The 19,077-nt window shown below is 36.8% G+C and overlaps 1 protein-coding gene across 2 annotated transcripts in view; it reads right to left on the bottom strand.

Moving 5' to 3' along the window:
* Nucleotides 1–19,077, bottom strand: part of LOC125924858 (oxygen-regulated protein 1-like) — a 97,544-nt gene that overhangs the window by 50,010 nt on the left and 28,457 nt on the right. For both annotated transcript variants that reach the window (XM_049633685.1, XM_049633684.1), the window contains exon 3: nt 12,737–12,900. In XM_049633685.1, coding sequence (XP_049489642.1) covers nt 12,737–12,900 — 164 coding nt within the window. The remainder of the gene's footprint in view (nt 1–12,736; nt 12,901–19,077) is intronic.

Genomic DNA, 19,077 nt, shown 5'->3' on the forward strand with positions numbered 1-19,077 from the left:
TCACCTCCTTGGTTAAATTTATTCCTAGGTATTTTATTCTTGTTGATACAAATGTAACTGGGATTGTTTTCTTGGGTTCTCCTTCTTATACTTACTGTTAGTATATAAAAACAAAATAGATTTCTGTATCCTGGTTTTGTGCCCTGAAACTACTGAATATGCTTATTAGTTCTCACAATTTTTGGTAGATTACTTGGGGTTTCTTATATATAAAAACATGTAATCCACACAGAGTTTTCTTTTTCCTTTCCAGTATTCTATTTCTTCATGATTCAGTCTTAGAAGGCTGTATATTCTAGGAATTTATCCATTTCTTATATATTGTCCAATTTGTTGGCGTATAATTGGTCACAGTAATCTCCAATGAGCCTTTGTTTCTCTTTGGTATTAGTTGTAACTTTTGCTCTTTCATTTCCGATTTTATTTGAGCCCTCTCTCTTTTTCTCAGAACGTCTCACCAATGTTTGTCAATTTTATCTTGTCAAAGAACAAGCTCTTTGTTTCACTGATCTTTTGTATTGTCATTTTCAGTCTCTACTTCATATATTTGGCCTCTGATCTTTATTATCTCCTTTCTCTTACTGAGTTTGGGCTTTGTTTATTCTTCTTTCTAGATTCTTTAGGTGCAAAGTTAAATTGTTTATGTGGGATTTTTCTTGTTTCCTAAGATAGGCCTGCATGGCTAGAAACTTACCCATTAGAACTGCTATTGCTACATGCCATAGATTTGGGTATGTTGTATGTCCATTTTCATTTGTTTCAAGGTATTTTTTTATTTTTCCTTTCACTGACCCACTGCTTATTCAGTAATTTGTTGTTTAATCTCCACATATTTGTGATTTTTCCAGACTTTTGTCTTCTAGTTGATTTCTCATTTCATATCATCGTGGTAAGTGAAGATCTTGATATGATTTCAATCTTTTTAGATTTATTGAGACTTTTTCGGTGGCCTGACATGTTATCTATCCTGCAGAATGTTCCATATGCACTCAAGGAGAATGTGTTATCTTGCTGCATTAGGATGAAATGTTCTGTACTTATCTATTAAGTCCATCTGGGCTCACGTATCATTTAAGGCCAGTATTTCCTTATTGATTTTCTGTCTGAAAAATCTAAACATTGATATAAGTGGGGAACTAAAGTCATCTATCTACTATTATTATACTGCTGTCAATTTCTCCCTTCAGGTGTTAGTATTTGCTTTACATATTTAGGTGCTCTTATATTGGGTGTGTGAATCTTTACCAATGTATCTTCCCCTTGGATTGATCCCTGTATCATTACATAATGCTCATCTCCATCTTTTATTAGAGTCTTTAAGTCTATTTTGCCTGATATCATATTTACCTCAGCTTTCTTTTGGTTTCCATTTGCAGGAAATATCTTTTTCTATCCCTTCACTTTTAGTCTGTGTGTGTTTAGAACTGAAGTGAGTCTCTTGTAGGCAGCATATAGATAGGTCTTTTTTTTTTTTTTTTTTTACCTATTCAGCCACCCTATGTTTTCTGATTAGAGCATTTAGTCCATTTCCATTTAAAGTAATTATTGATAGATATGCCATTTTGTTCACTGTCTTCCAGCTATTTCCATAATTCTTCTCTGTCCCTTTCTTCTCCAGATCTTCCCTTGTGGTATGATGACTCTCTTAATTTCTTTTCTCATTATCTTTTGTGTATTTATAATAGATTTTTTTTTGCTTTGTGGTTACCATAGGGCTCACATAACAGCCTACATATATAAACGTCTATTTTAAGTTGACAGCAATTTAAATCTAAATGCATTCTAAAACTACATTTTTACTCCCCGTCCCATGTTTTGTTTTTGATGTCACATTCTACATCCATTTTGTGTCCCTTATCTAATTATTGTATAGTTATTTTTATTGCTTTTGTCTTTTAATCTTTATACTAGTTTTATAAGTAATTAATCCGTTACATATACTACCTGTACCTGTGAGATTTTTACTTTCATATGTTTTCTTGTTAGTAACGACCACCCTTTCTTTTCAGTTTAAAGAAGCCCCTTTAACATCTCCTGTAAGGCCAGTTTAGTGGAGATGAACTCCTTTAGCTTTGCTTATCTGAAAAACTCATGATCTCTCCTCAATTCTAAATGATAATTTTCCAGTTCACATTCTCGGTTATAAGTTTTTTCCCTTCGGCACTTTAAATAATCATGCCACTCCCTTCTGGACAGCAAAATTTTTGCTGACAAATCTGCTGAAAAACTTATGAGGGTTCCCTTGTATGGGGAAAGTTGTTTTGTTCTTTCTTTTGAAATATATTCCTCTGTTTCTTCATTTTGCTTGATTCTCAGTGTTTATCTCTACATATGAGGTAAAACGGCTACCTCTCTCAATCTTGAGGGAGCGCCCTTATATAGGAGTTGAACTGATCATTCAACCTTACCCTAGTACTTGGTTATCTCTTGGACCTTTATGATTGTCTAAGCAACTTGATTTATTCCTTATAGGTCTCAGTTATTGAGGTTGTCCTAAGACCTGTCAGTGCTCCAAGAAGAGGGATCTCAGTCAACCCATACTTGTAGGCTGATTAAAAACCAGACCTTCAGGCAACAACCTTTAAAGCCTGTAAAACAGAGATAACATCAAGACAGCAAAGTAGGAAGATCCTAAGCTCACTTCCTCCCGTGGTCACAACAAAACAACTCTCTCTCTAAAAATGAGCTAAAGACTAGCAGAACAGCTAGAAATTCATAAAGAAAAAGCCGCACCAAGATGAATAGAAATGGCAGAGACACAGTCTGGTCAACCCACACCCCCACTAGGAGACCGAGATATAGGAGGAATATCACAAATATGGAAGTGCTCCCTGAGAAGTGAGAGGATCAAGCCCCACATGGGGCACCACTGCCCTGGGGACCTGTACTAGGAAAACAAGCTGCCCCTATAATGTCTAGCTTTGAAAATCAATGGGGGTTAACTCTGGGGAAGCTGGAATGTTATAGAAAACCAAGACTGTGCTCTTAAAATACTGATGCACAATCTCACTTGCTCCAAGACTCAGCACAAAGGCAGCAGTTTGAAAGCACCTAGGCCATAAGTGAAAGATATTTACTGACTAATTTTAGGGCATGTGCCACAGAGGTAGGAATCTGTAGGAACTTTCTCCAGAAAGAGCGGCACTGATTGGTGATATTTTTCTTATACTTCTTCGACCCAGGCAATCCAGACCTTATGGCACTGTTTCTGACACTTTCCATCTACCTTGCTAGCACCACTTGCGTCCCTTGCATTCTCCTGCAGACTCGCTCCACCCACACTCTAACCCCTGGCAGACACCCCTCCAAAGTAGCTTCTGCCCCACCACACCTGACAGGCAGCCTCGGCTGGCACCGGAACCCTTACAAAGGTGCTCCCACTTACCAGCATGCCCAAAGCAGCTGTGGTCAGGCCTCTCAGTCACCCAAGCCAAAGGCCAGCCCAATCGACCAGTGTGCCCACAGCAGTCATGCCCCAGCCATGCAGGAGGGCACACAGCCCATACAGGAGACACCCCTGGAGCACCTCCTTCTGGTGACTAGAAAGGAATGAACTTCTCAGCCCCACAAGACACCTTCCACATAAGGCTGCTCCTTCACAACCAGGAAACATAGCTCATCTACATAATATATAGAAACACAGAGGCAAAATGAGGAGACAGAGGAATATGCCCAAGTAAAATAACAAGATAAAACCTCATAAAAAGAGCTAAACAAAATAGAGATAAGCAATCTACCTGATAAAGAGTTCCAAGTAATGGTCATAAAGATGCTCATTAAACTCAGGAGAAAAATGGATGAACACAGAACTTCAATAGTAATATAGAAAACATAGAAAGGAACCAATCAGAGCTAAAGAATACAATAACTAAAAGGAAAAATACACTAGAGGGAATCAAAAGCAAATTAGATGATACAGAAGATCAAATAAGTGTTCTGAAAGACAGGGTAGTAGAAATCACCCAACTTGAACAGCAAAAAGAAAAAGAGAATTTTTAAAAGATGAAGATATTTTAAGGGACCTCTGGGAAAACGTCAAGTGTACTAACATTTGCACTATAGATGTCTCAGAAAGAGACAGGGAGAGAGAGGCAGAAGACTTGCTTGAAGAAATAATAGTTGAAAATTTCCTTAATCTGAGGAAGGAAACAGACACCCAGGTCCAAGAAACACAGGGAGCCCCAAGCAAGATGAACCCAAAGAGGTCCACACCAAGATACATAATACTTAAAATGTCAAAAAATTAAAGATAAAGAGAGAACCTTAAAAGCAGCAAGAGAAAAGAAACTGTCAGCTGAACGCTTAACAGAAACTTTGCAGGTCAGAAGGGAGTGGATTGATACATTGAACGTGCTGAAAGGAAAAAGCCTACAATCAAGAATACTCTACTTGGCAAAATTATCATTCAGAATGGAAGGAGAGATAAGATTTTCCCAGATAAACAATAGGTAAAAAAAAATCATCACAACTAAACCAGCCTTATAAATAGAGTTAAAGGGATTTCTTTAAGCAGAAAAGCAAAGCAAACGTATAATAAAGGTACTTGGTCAACCACTTATAAAGCCAGTATAAAGGTTAAAAGAAAATAGTAGTGAAAATCAACTATGTGTGTGTGTGTCAGTGTGTATATGCACACACAACTATATATCTACTATATATATATATGTATGTATATATATATATATATGTGTGTGTATATATATATATGTGTGTGTGTGTATATATATATGTGTGTGTGTGTATATATATATACATATATATATATATATACACACACACACATATACATATATATATCAACTATATATTTATAATAACTGGTGAGGGTTGAGGGAACGTAGCACTTTAAGAAAGTGTTTGAACTTAGGTGAGCATAAACTTAAAATAGACTGCTAAATGTTTAGGGTGTTACATATAAACTTCATGGTAATTACAAACCAAAAACCAGTAAGAGATACACAAAAAATAAATAGAAAGCACTAAAGAAAGTCATCAAATCACAAGGAAAGAAAGCAAGAAAAGAAGAAAGGAACAGAGAAGAACTACAAACACAACCAGGAAACAATGGGCAAAATGTCAATAAGTACATTCCTATCCATAATTACTTTAAATGTAAGTGGACTAAATATTCCAATCAACAGACCCTGTTGTTGGGTAACCAACATTTTTCACAAAACTAGAATAATACTAAAATTTGTACTGAACCACTAAAGACCCTGAATATCCAAAGCAATCTTGGGAAAGAAAAACAAAGCTAGAGGTATCTTAATCCAAGATTTCAAGATATACTATAAAGCTGTAATAATCAAAACAGTGTGGTACTGGCACAAAAACAGACGTACAGATCATTAGAACAAGAGAGAGCACAGAAATAAATCCACATTTATTTGTCAATTAATCTACAACAAAGGAGGCAAGAATATAAAAGCAAAAGACAGTCTCTTCAACAAATAGTGGGAAAACTGGACAGCTACATGCAAAAAAATGAAATTAGACCACTTTCTTACACCATACACAAAAATAAACTCAAAATGGATTAGGGACTTAAATGTGAGACCTGAATCCGCAAAACTCCTAAGAAGAAAATATAGGCAGTAATTTCTCTGACATCAGCCATAGGAAAATTTTTTCTAGGTATGTGTCCTCACACAAGAAAGACAAAGGCAAAAATAAACTATTGGAACTACACCAAAATAAAAAATGTTTGCACAGCAAAGGAAGCTATCAATAAAACAAAAAGAAAACCTACTGAATGGGAGAAGATATTTACAAGTGATATATCTGATAAGACATTAATATTCAAAATATATAAAGAATTCACACAACTCAACACCAAAACAAAAAAAAAAAAAAGCAAATAATCTGATTTAATAAAAAATGGTCAGAAAACCTAAATAGACATTTTTCCAAAGACATCTACTGATGGCCAACAGTATACATGAAAAAAATGTTCAAGATCACTAGTCATCAGAAAAATGCAAATTAAAACCACAATGAAATATCACTTTACAACTGTCAGAATGACTAAAATCAAAAACACAGGGGCACCTGGGTAGCTGAGTCAGCTGAGCATCCAACTCTTGATTTCAGCTCAGGTCATGATTCCAGGGTTGTGGGATAGAGAAGTGTGGAGCCTAACTGGGATTCATATTCTCTGTCTCTCTCTCTCTCTCCCTCTCTCTCTCTCTCACACCCTCTGCATCTCTCCCCTGCTTACACACACACTCTCTCTAAAAATAAAAAGATAAAATTAAAAAAATAAAAACAGAAATAACAAGTGTTAGCAAGGATAAGGGAAAAAAAACCCTCGTGCATTAATGACAGGAACGTAAATTGGGGCAGCTACTGTGGAAAAAAGTATGGAGGTCTGTCAAAAATAAAAAATAGAATTACTATACAATCCAGTAATTCCACTACTAGGTGTTTATCCAATTATATCAAAACACTAATCTGAAAAGATATATGCACCCCTACATTTACTGTAGCATTATTTACAATAGCCAAGATATGGAAGCAGCCCAGTGTCCATCAGTAGATGAATGGATAAAGTAGAGGTGGTATATATATATACCATGGAATATTACTCAGCCATAAACAGGAATGAGATCTTACTATTTGCAAAAACATGGATGGACCTAGAGGGAATAATAATAAGTGAAATAAGGGTCTTGTTGAAACAAGACAATGAAACAAATGAAACAAAGAAAAAAAGAGACAAACAGAAGAAGACTCTTAAATACAGAGAACAAACTAGTTGCCAATGGGGAGGTGGGCAGGGGAGGAATGAAACAGATACAGGATATCAAGAGTACGGTTATTTGATGAGCACTGAGTAATCTGTAGAATTGTTGTCATTATACTGTACACCTAAAACTAATATAATACTGTATGTTAATTATACTTCAATTAAAAAATTAAAAATAAAATAAACTTTAAAAAGACATAGGTAGCTAAATGGATTTAAAAAAAAAAAAAGACCCATCTACATGCTGCCTACAAAGGACTCACGTCAAAAGTGAAGGGATGAAAAAAGCTATCCCATGCAAATGGAAACAATGAGAAAGCTTGACTAGCAATACTTAGACAAAACAGGCTTTAAAAGAAAGACTAACAAGAGATAAAGAAGGGCATTACATAAAGATAAAGGGATCAATCCAGCAAGAGGATGTAAGAAAACAAATGAACAAACAGAACAGAATCGTAAGTATGGAGAACAAACTGGTGGTTGCTGGAGGGGTGGGGTGCGGGGAGTGGGTGAAACAGGTGAAGGGGATTAAGAGCCACAAACTTCCAGTTACAAAATACATAAGTCGCAGGGATGTAAAGTGCAACCTAGGGAATACAGTCAACAATACTGCAATAATTTTGTGTGGTGACGGATGGTAATTAGACCTGTCGTGGTGATCCTCTCATAATGTACATAAATGCTGAATCACTTGCTGTACCCCTGAAACGAATATAATGTTATGTGTCAACTACATTTCAATGAAAAATGTCTTACATACGAAAATGATAAATGAATAAATAAGCATAATGCAAAAATACCCAGTCTTACGGGACAACAATCGTTAGCCCCTTTGGCCTCTAGACCAGGCCATCCGGAGGTATCTCCCTGGCAAGAGGTGCAAAGACCAAGGTCCATGGAGTGTAAGCTCCTTCCTGGGAGGTATAGGTGAGCTGTAATGAGGCCAAGGAAGAGCGCAGAGATAACAGCTCCTGACTTGCATTCCCTGGGAGCAACAGCACAGCACCTACGCGTGTGGTAAAGCAGAAGCCTGGCCCTCAGGCTGAAGCTCCGTGACCCGTAAATCAGCTTTTTTCACAGGAAGACCGGTTCAGTCTGCTGGCTGTCTCATGCCCTGAGGGTACAGAATTAACTCTCTGATTGTTTCACCCAGGGAGCCCAGAAATGCATACCCTCCTGGCCACCAGAGCCTGCAACCTCTGGCTTTAGTGGGGCTGCAGAAAAACCGTGGGGCCAGGGATGCCTACTGGTGCGAGTGGGGCTATGGGAGAGTGTGGGGGCAAGGCATGCCTGTTGGCTCTAGCAAAATAAAGTGAGTGAAAAAATGCACCTGCCAGGGCCTCCACCCCGGGAGAGAGTCCCAACAGGCCCCTGTAACTCTGGCAGGTGCTCTAAGATTAGCAAATGAATCTCCTTCACACAGGGTGTAGGTGCTTTTCAAACTGCTGCTTTTGCACTGGGTTATGGGGTGAATGAATCTGTACACAAGCCCCAGACCACAGAACCTCAGTTCCCTACAGCCCTTTAGGTCTCCCAGATGTAGGTTCCGTTGGTCTTCAGAGCCAGACATTTTGGGGACTTGTCTCTCTTGTGCAGGTCCCAAGGGTTGGGGTGCCTGATGTGGGGCACAAACCCCTCACTTTTCAGGAAGAAGCTCCACACTTGTGAGATCCCTCCCGACGTGGGTCACCGCACCAGGGATGGGGTTTTTGGCAAGACTGCATGTCTGCCTCTCTTACCCATCTCGGTGTTGCCCTTCTATCCGTTGTTGCGGAGGAGCTGTTGGGCTAATTTTCAGGTCTTTTTCAGAGGGAACTGTTCTATATGTAGCTGTGTATTTGGTGTATTTGTGAGAGGAGGTGAGGTCAGTGTCTTCCTACACCGCCATCTTAAGCCACTACTTCTTTTGTTGTTGTTGTTGTTATTTATTCTGAGAGCAAGAGAGAGGATGAGAGTGTGTGAGCAAGCAGGGGAGGGGCAGAGAGACAGGGAGACAGAATCCCAAGCAGGCTCTGCACTGTCAGCACCAGAGGTGGATGCAGGGCTCAATCTCAGAAACCCATGAGATCATGACCTGAGCTAAAAGTGAGAGTCGGACACTTAACCGACTGAGCCACCACGATGCACCAACCCCTGCTGCTATTTTAAGAAGAATGAACACTAATTCATCTCAAAGTCTTCCCAAAAAATATAAGAGGTGGGAACACTTTGTAACTCATTCTACAAGGTCAGCATCACCCTAATACCAAAGTCAGACAAATCCATGACAAGAAAACTACAAATACATTCCCTTGTAAATCTAGAGGCAAAAATCTTCAACAAATACTATCCACTTGAATCTAAGAGCATATTAAAAAGTTTACACATCATAACCAACTAGGACTTATCCCAGGAATGCAGTGATTCAACATACTAATATTAATACATCACATAAATAGAATGAAGTAGAAAAGTTATCTGAATTGATGCAAAAAAAATTGTCAGAATCCAACACACTTTCATGATAAAAATACTCAGCAAAATAGGAAGAGAAGAAAACTTCCTGAACATAATAAACGACATTTATGAAAAACCCACAGAAAATATTAGACTCAATGGTGAAAGACAAATCAGGAACAAGACAAGGATGCCAGTTTTTGTGACTTCTATTCAACCTTATACTGGAAGTTCTAGCTAGAGCAGTTAGTCAAGAAAATGTCAAGAAAATATTTATATAGCATCAAAATGAATAACGTTCTTAGGAATAAATTTAACCAAGGTGGTGCAAGACTTACCCAAGAAAAACTACAAAATGTTGCTGAAAGAAATTAAAGAAGACCCAAATAAATGTAAAGATATCATGTTCATGGATTGAAAGGCTTAATGTTGATAAGATGTAAATAATACCCAAAGTGATCTACAGATTCAATGTAATTCCTACCAAAACCCCAATGGCTTACTTTGTAGAAACTGAAAAGCTCATCCTAAAATTCCTATGGAATTTGTGGCAAGGGGCCACAAATTGTCAAAGCAATCTTGAAAAATAAGAACAGATTGAAGGACTCATACTTTCTGATTTCAAAACTTACTACCAAGCTACAGTAATGAAAATTGTGTGGTACAGGCATAAAGATAGACACATAGATCAATGGAATAGAATTCAAAGTCCAGAAATAAACCCTCTACATCTATGATCAGTTGATTTTCAATAGGGGTATAAGACTAGTCAATGAGGAAAGAACAAATAGTGCTAGGACGGCAAGATATAGACGTGCAAAAGAATGGAACCAGATTTTACCTCACACCTTATACAAAATTTAATTCAAAATTAATCAAAGAATATAGAAAAAAACATACGGATACATCTTCATGACCTTGATTTTGTCGATGGTTTCTTAAATATGACACCAAAAACATAAGCAACAAAAGAAAAAATACATAAATTAGACATCATCAAAATTTAAAATTCTTATGCATTAAAAAATACTACCAAAAGAGTGAAGACAACCTATAAAATAAGGGAAAGTATTTGCAAATCCTATTTCTGATGAGGGTCTAGTATTCAGAATATATAAAGAACTCTTACAAGTCAACAACAAAAAGAAAAATAACCCAATTAAAGATGAACTAAGGATATAAATAGGTATTTTTCCAAAGAAGATATACAACTAGCATACAAGTACATAAAGTGATATTCAATATCACTTAGTATGAAAATGTAAATCAAAATGACAATGAGATCCTACTTCACACCCACCCAAAAAGTTTAGCTAGAATTGTTTTAATCAACAACAACAAACATTAGTGAAAATGTAGAGAGTGAAACCCTCATGCTTTGGTGGTGAAAATGTAAGATAATAGAGCCATTGTGGAAAACAGTTTGGCTGTTCCTCAAAACATTAAACACAGAATTATCATAAGACCCAGAAGTTCCACTTTTAAATATATACTCAAATGAAAACAAGTGTTCAATAAAAAAATTACTTACACATGAATGTTCACAGCAGCACTATTCACAATAGCCAAAGGGTACAAATAACCCAAATATCCACCAACAGATGAATGGATAAACACAATGTGGTATTTCCATACAATTAAATGTTATTCAGCCATAAAAAGGAAAGAAGTACTAATACATGCAAGGATGAACCTTGAAAACATTATGCTAAGTGAAAGAGGCCAGACACAAAGGCCATACATGATTCCATTTACATGAAATATCCAGAACTGGCAAATCCTTAAAGACAGAGAGTACATTAGAGGTTGCTAGGGGTTGGGGGAAAAGGGACTGGAGACTGCATAGTGAGGTTTCCTTGGGGGTGACTAAAATGTTCTGGAACTAGATAGTAGTGATGGTGGAACAACACTGTGAATATACATGCCACTGAATGACATGCTTTTAAATGGTTACAATGGTGGATTTTATTTTGTGGATTTTACCACAATAAAAAATATCTATGCAAGAAAACAATAGGAAATAAGGGAAAACACAATCTACCTAAGAACATTTACAAGAAACCAATTTATCAGAATGAATGAAAACTATGATCAAAATCAACAACAAGATCCTAAAATTAATGAAGATGTTACCTCTACTAACGATATACATCTATCAATCCTAGGGCTCATGGAAGAAGAACACAGGGTGCCTAGCTGGCTCAGTCGGTTAAGCATCCAACTTTTGAGTTTGGCTCAGGCCATGATCTCATGGTTCATGACATTAAGCCCCTCATCAGGCTCTGCACTGACAGCATGGAGGCTGCTTGGGATTCTCTCTCCCCCCTCTCTCTGCCCCTCCTCAACTCATTCTCTCTCTCTCTGTCTCTCTCTCTTTCAAAATAACAAAAAAAAAAAAAAAAAAAAAAAAAAAAGAGCAAGACAACAGAAAAGACCTGAAATGTAGGTAGCAGTGCTCAGAAAATAAGAAGCATCAAACTATGAAAATGATCTCCTGTGGGAGAAGAAAATGGGAATGAAGAGTTACAGGTGCACCTTTGTTAGTACAGAATTCTGAATGACTTAACCCTATACACCATGCGAAGGTATACCTTGATTAAAGGTACACATGAACTAACAGCAAAACAAACAACAAAAAAAAACAACTTAGACTCTTGTATATCTTTAGTCACTTCTAAAACTATTTCTTACAGATGAAAAATAATGTCAGTCTTCATTTTTTACTTGCAGTGCCCATCAACACAAGAAAGAGTTTCAATACTGATTCATATAGAAAATACGGAAAGGATAGTTCAAACCAAACTATTTGTTTGGTTCCAGATGATTCAGCCTCTCCTATGACATATGTCGGCTGAGTACACTGATTGTAGCAAACCAAACACCTAGGATCACATGGAGGTGAGTATACCACAAGGAGTTGAGATACGTAAGGATACCCTTTTCTAATTGTGGTTTTATTCTCTATTTCTACACGATTCAAAACAATCCCTCTATGCATCCAATCATTCATTCAACAGATACTATTAAATACCTATAAAGTGCAAGGTACTTGACTCATTTCGAGTCTTTCCTTTGGTTGCTAATCTTTCTGACTTTAGTTTAACAACTGGTCTGATACTGTCTCCCCTGCTACCTCTATTTCTCCCTAATCTTGATCTCAATGTGTCTAGCCATGACCTAATAATTTGATTACAACATCTTTGCTCTCCTTTATTTGATAATTGTATTTTTTCCTTCATGACTTTGACTTTGAGCCTTATCTCTTAGAGCCTCAGCCAGAAAGGGATAAGCCCTTGCCCCTGACAGCCACAAGTAGAGAAACAATAAAGGTTGACCATCGAATATCTCTCTCCAGCTACTGTCTCTTACTGTATTGCAGTTTTACTTGTGTCTAATCTGCTTAAACAAAACTGCCATGAATTACCTTTGATTGGTCTTCTACAGGACCCATGGTGTTATGACAGAAAGCACCAGTTTGATAGACTGCATTCATTCCAAAGTACCAACTTGCTGTATCATTTGCATTAATAGATTTTACTCAGTTTTATTACTTACAGTAAATATGTCTTCACGGCCATCCTGAAATTGAGCTCCATCTGTTCCAGAAAGATATATAGGCGCTGAACTTCTATGTTGTCCATACAGTATAATATAAATCTGTGAGCTGGTCCCTGAATTTGGCAAGTCACTGGTGATTATGGAAACTTTCCAGTTACTACCTACAGAAGCACAAATAACACACAACACTAAGGCAACTTATAAAAAGAGCAGATAATCATAAAGCCAGGAAAGTTCTGAACAGACATAACTTACTCTACTCTATCTCCTTTGGAAAAGTACTATAACACAAGATTTAGATTTGGTTTTTAAAATATTCAATAAAACTATCATGTCCTACACCATAACTGTGAGGATATTTCCTAGAAGATCTTTAATAATAAAATTAGAGAGATACAATTATCCTGCCATACTTGGTCATGCCTGGACTCCAAGAGAGTTACTACATAGCTTCTCTTAAGTCCCCTGCATTTTGAAAAAATATTTCTAATACTGTCAGCTCTGACATGTAATATGTGCATTCAGAATTACATCTTTTAAGATCTTTTGAGTTTAGGTATTTTCCAAAGTAAAAAAAAATGTAACAATTTATATAAGCATAAAATAATATAATCATATTTAGGCAATCATAAAGTCATAAATTTATATATCATAAAATCATATATAATCATAAATGATAAAATTTATAAAATCATAAAAGGTTTAAATTAGAAGGAATTTAAGAAGTCATCTGGCAATTTCTTCAATTATTGTTTTAAGTATCCTTAATTAATAGACAAAGTAACTGAGTTCCACAAATGTTAAATAAATTTTATATCCCAGCAACAAATAAGCACAGTGCTAGAAAATATATGGTTATGATGAATATAACTAAGATTAACGAAACACTATAGCTATATTGATAGTGGTGTGATATTACTAACTAGAATTTTAATTTAATTAGGTTTCTTTGGAATAAACATCAAGTGTTAATCAATAAGAAAACTGAAATAATGAGAAATTAGGGAATACACTCAAGATTATATAAAAGAAGAATGTGAGGCAATAAACTTCAGAACCCTGGATTTAAATTACAATTACTCTTCAGACTATGATTTTCTCTCTCCCATATTTAAATTAAAGTTTATTTCCCATCTTATTCAAATAGTCATCAAATTCCAAATTTAAGTTTTACTTACATAGTACAATAAATGTATGCTAAGTTAATGCATGTGTTTAAAAATCTATTTTGAAACAGGAAATTCTACTTTATTTCTCCAACACATGACAAAAATCCAAGTTAGGCTACCAACTCATCTTGGCGGACAATCAGTAAATAACCTCATTTTTAAAAATTGAAAGAGGATAACAGGCTATCTTTAACAGTGGCAAAGCAGTTAAAATGCAATTACAAACTACATAACTGGGAAAATTCTAGCTATTTCCTACAGAATAACTAGTATATTAGTGCTTGTTTGAATAAAATGAAATAAAGCTCTTCAGCTTCTGCTCTCTTAGAAATGCACCAAAAGAGTTCAGGGAAGAATCAATACTTGCTAAATGTACAAGGACCAAATCAATAGGGAAAGAAATTGCATTTTCCAACAACTAAGATGGAAAAGGATAAAAAGTATAGGAATAGAAATAAAAAAGAATATAATGAAATATGATGTCAGGTTACCACAGGTCCTTGCACCTCTTTAAATCATTAAAACCTTAACCTTGGAAGGGAATGTTGTAAAAACTGGGGTAGAATGTAAGGATCATGAACCAAGATTCGTCTTTACTTTTATAAATTATACTCCAATCAATCAATAGCCAACAAGTCACTGAGTCACGACTAGGTGTCCAGTGTCATGGGGAGGAGTAGATGGAAAACATAAAATGATGTCTTTGTCCTCTGTCATTCTGTAACCTATATGAGGTACTAGGGCCAACATACTAAAAGGGAAAAAATCAGAACTTTTTTTTAATGTATTTTCTTTTTTAGTTTATTTTTAGAGAGACAGAGAACACACAAGCAGGGGAAAGGGGCAGAGAGGGAGAGACGGACAATCTTAAGCAGCCTCCACATTCAGTGAGGAACTCAATCCCGGGACCCTGGGATCATGACCTGAGCCAGAATTAAGAGTCGGAGAAACCCAGTGTCCCAGAACTTTCTTAATATAAGATTTTGGATAACAGAGTCCAGATCATAGAAAAGCTAACAAAATAAATATGAAAAATAATTTTTGAAGCTGTTCCAAAAAAACAGAAATGGAAGGAAAACTTCCAAACTCATTCTGTGAGGCCAGCATTACCCTGATTCCAAAACCAAAGACCTCACTAAAAAGGAGAATTATGTACTAATTTCCCTGAGGAACATGGAAGCAAAAATTCTCAACAAGATACTAGCAAATTGAATCCAACGATACATTAAAAGAATTATTCACCACTACCAAGTGGGATTCATTCCTGGGCTCTAGGGCTGGTTCAGTATCTGCAAATCACCACATTAATAAAAGAAAGGATAAGAACCACACGATCCTCTCAAATAGATGTAGAAAAAGCATTTGACAAAATGCAGCATCCTTTATTGATAAAAACCCTCAAGAAAGTAGGGACAGAAGGAACATACCTCAACTTCATAAAGGCCATATATGAAAGACCCACAGTTAATATCATCCTCAATGGGGGAAAACTGAGACTCTCCCCCTTAGATCAGGAACACAAAAGGGATGTCCCCTCTCACCAGTGCTGTTCAACATAATACTGGAAGTCCTAGCCTCAGCAATCAGACAACAAAAAGAAATAAGAGGCATCCAAATCGGCAAGGAAGAAGTCAAACTTTCATTCTTCACAGATGACATGATACTTCGGGAAAACCCGAAGACTCCACCAAAAAACTGCTGGAAGTGATACATGAATTCAGCAAAGTCACAGGATACAAAATCAACCCACAGAAATCTGCTGCATACACCACTAATGAAGCAGCAGAAACAGAAATCAAGGAACCAATCCCATTTACAACTGCACCAAAAACCCTAATTTTAAAAAGAACTGGCAAGATAAAAATAGTTCAAATTAAACAAAGAAGGTGCAAAACCTCATGCTGTAATCTCTGTTAAATAGAAGCCAAGAGAAGAGTGAAACAGAAGATTTTAGGAATTTGGAGGACACCTAACCCAGCTTGCCCAGCAACATTATGGGAGAAAGAAGGTGAAGAGATAAAATTCTAAAAAAACCTTCTTCATCTTCATACCCCATTAGACCCTAATTTGAAACAGAGTAGGTTGAAGGGGTGAGTAAATGGACTGGAGAAAAACAGGATGCAGGGAATGGACAAAGAGCTTGATCAAAGACTCAAACACCATATCAAATATAGAACAACTCTACAATGTGAATAGTCCTATATATTCAAAAAAATAATAAACTTGTAGTTAATTTCTTTTCACAAAGAACTGCAGGCCCAGATGGTGAATTTTATACCAAACCTTTAAGAAAAAAAAAATACCAATCCTACACAAACCCCTTGAAACAGTTTCCAACTCATCACGTGAGATAAGCATTACTTCGATACCAAAGACAAAGGCATAATAAGAAAACTACAGAGCAGTAACCCTCACGATTATAAATGAAAATATTCTCAACAAAATACTAGGAAATCAAGTTAACCACCATCTGCAGGTTAATCCCAGGAACTGAAAGCTTTTAAACATTTGGAAATCAATCAATGTAATTCATCACATTAACAGAATAGGAGAACATGTACCTGATCACCTCAACAGACCCAAAAACAAGCATCTGGCAAAATTAAACTCCCATTCATGATAGAAACTTGTTATTGAAAACGAAAGAAATGAGAAACATGTTATTGAAAACTGGAGTAAAGGGTAGTCTTGTTAGCCATGAAAGTGGCAGAGAACATGGCTGAATTGTGCTCTATTATTCAGGAGTGCAAACAGAACTTGTAATGATGAACTTGGAGATTTAGGTGAGATTTCCAATCAACATGCAGAAACCAGGGTAGCCTGGTTTCTCCTTGCTGCTTATGGTAAAATTCAAGAGGAAAGAGATAAATTAAGGCAGGAATTGTTAAGGAAAAGGGAACATGCGCTTAATAATTTAGAGAATTCTCAACAAATCTAAATATCTGTTCTGAAAACAGAGCCAAGGACATGGCAGGAAAACTGTTTGCTAAAGAGATCAGGCATGCGATTTATGGATTCAATCAACTGTCTCATCAGAAGCCAGGAGTAAAACTTAGTTATCCAGGAAGACTCTATAGAGTACTCTTGCGCCTAATGATGGGGATTCCCATGACATCCATGGAAGACCAACAAGATTTTCAAGAATTCTATCCCAGCAGATTAAAAGGACAGAGATGTAATGAAATAAAAGAAGAATGACTCTGAGGGCCAAAGTGAGTAGAGTAACTGCTCTGGGGCAAGGCTGCCATCCTGCTGGCCAAGAAGATGGGGCTGTTCCCCTAGTAAGACTGAGGGAACAAAGCAGTACACCATAGGGGTTATTCTCAGGACTTCCAAATGAATGAAATTTGCCCTTCTGGGCAAATTTACACTTGCTTGGGACATATGACCCCTTCCTTCCTTCTAATTTCTCCCTTTGGGATTGGGAGTGTCGTTTTTATCTATGCCTGTCCCGCCATTGTGTTTTATTATTTTTTAATGTGTATTTATTTTTGAGAGAGTAGGAGTGCAAGTGGGGGACAGACAGAAAGAGAGGGGGACAGAGAATCAAAAGCAGGCTCTGTGCTGACAGCAGACAGCCCCACATGGGGCTCGAACTCAGGAACCATGAGACCATGACCTGAGCTGAAGTCAGACACCTAACCGACTGAGACACCCCCCATCACTGTATTTTAGAAGCAGATAACTTGTTTTCTAGTTTCACAGGTCTTTGGATGGACAGTAATTTTGGCTGAGAATGGATTATACCCAGTGTCTCACCCATACTTGATCCAGATGAAATAAAAGATGAAATTTTGAACTTTTTGAGATGATTATATTTAGATGAGTATTTTATACTTAAAGTTGATTCTGGAATCGTTAAGACTTTAAGGACTGTTAGAGTGTGGTAAATGCATTACCCACATGAGAAGGACATAAATTTTCCAGGGCCAGAGGAGAACTGTTGTAGGTTGAACTGTGTCCCCAAAAAGATATGTTCAAGTCCTTACATCTGGTATCTATGAATGTGATCTTATTTGGAAACAGTCATTACCGATACAACCAAGATGAAGTCACACTTGAGTAGGGTAGACTTCGTTAATTATAACTGGTGCTTTTATAAAAACAGGAAAAGAGACAAAGAGACACAGGGAAGAATACCAGGCAAAGACTGGAAATACCCAGTTGCAAATGAAAGAATGCCAAGGACTGCCGGCAGCCACCAAAAACTAAGAACAGGCAAGGAGGACTTTTTCCCCCAAAGCTCTCAGCGACACCATGAGACCACCAACATCCTGATTTCAGACTTCTAACATCCAGAACTGTGGAAGAATAAACTCACGTTTTCAAGCCACACTGTCTCCTGTAATTTGTTACACTAGCCCTCAGAAACTAATACAAAAAGTGACAACATAAGCGAATTCTGTTATATAAGTAAATATAATTCTGCAATTAAAAGGCACAAAATACGGATACAAAAAACTGGGTGAATATCAAGCTTTATGCTCATCAGAATCTTGGTTACAAAAGAATATACACTATCTGATTCCACATAAAAGCTTCTAAGACAAACTTAGGTGCAGTGACAAAAAGCAAATGAATTCTCTTCTGGGGCCAGGAGTGGTGCAATTACCTGCAAAGAGCACGAAGCAACTATTTGGAATGATGTAATTATCCCAGACCTTGAGTGAAGTGGCAGTTACACAAGTAAGTTCAACTGTCAAAACAAATTACACTGGAGACTTAAAATGTGTGCCTTTTGTTTATGTAAATTATACCTCAATACAATTGATTGTTTTAAATGTCAAATAAACAAAAACTTGTAAAAGCCATACTGAAATTGGTAAAGTTGGGAAAACAGCCACACAGATGAAAAAGAACTAATTTCTTTCACTTGCAAAGATCTCATACAATCAATAAAACTAAGCTAAACATGAATTTCACAAGAGGAAAATGGACGATATGAATAAGTAATTCATTAAAACACACACACACACACACACACACACACACACACAAAGCAGCAAAGACAGAAAATATGCTTACCCTCCCTTACAATTAAAGATAGGCAAATCAAAACAAGACACTGTTTTTCACCTATCAGATTGGCATAAATCTTAAGTTTTAGAATATCTAGTGGCGTAAGAGTGGGCCTTCTCATACTGTTTGGCATCAGTGTACTTTCCTGAA

This window comes from Panthera uncia, chromosome F2, assembly GCF_023721935.1.
Source record: "Panthera uncia isolate 11264 chromosome F2, Puncia_PCG_1.0, whole genome shotgun sequence".
Lineage (NCBI taxonomy): Eukaryota > Metazoa > Chordata > Mammalia > Carnivora > Felidae > Panthera > Panthera uncia.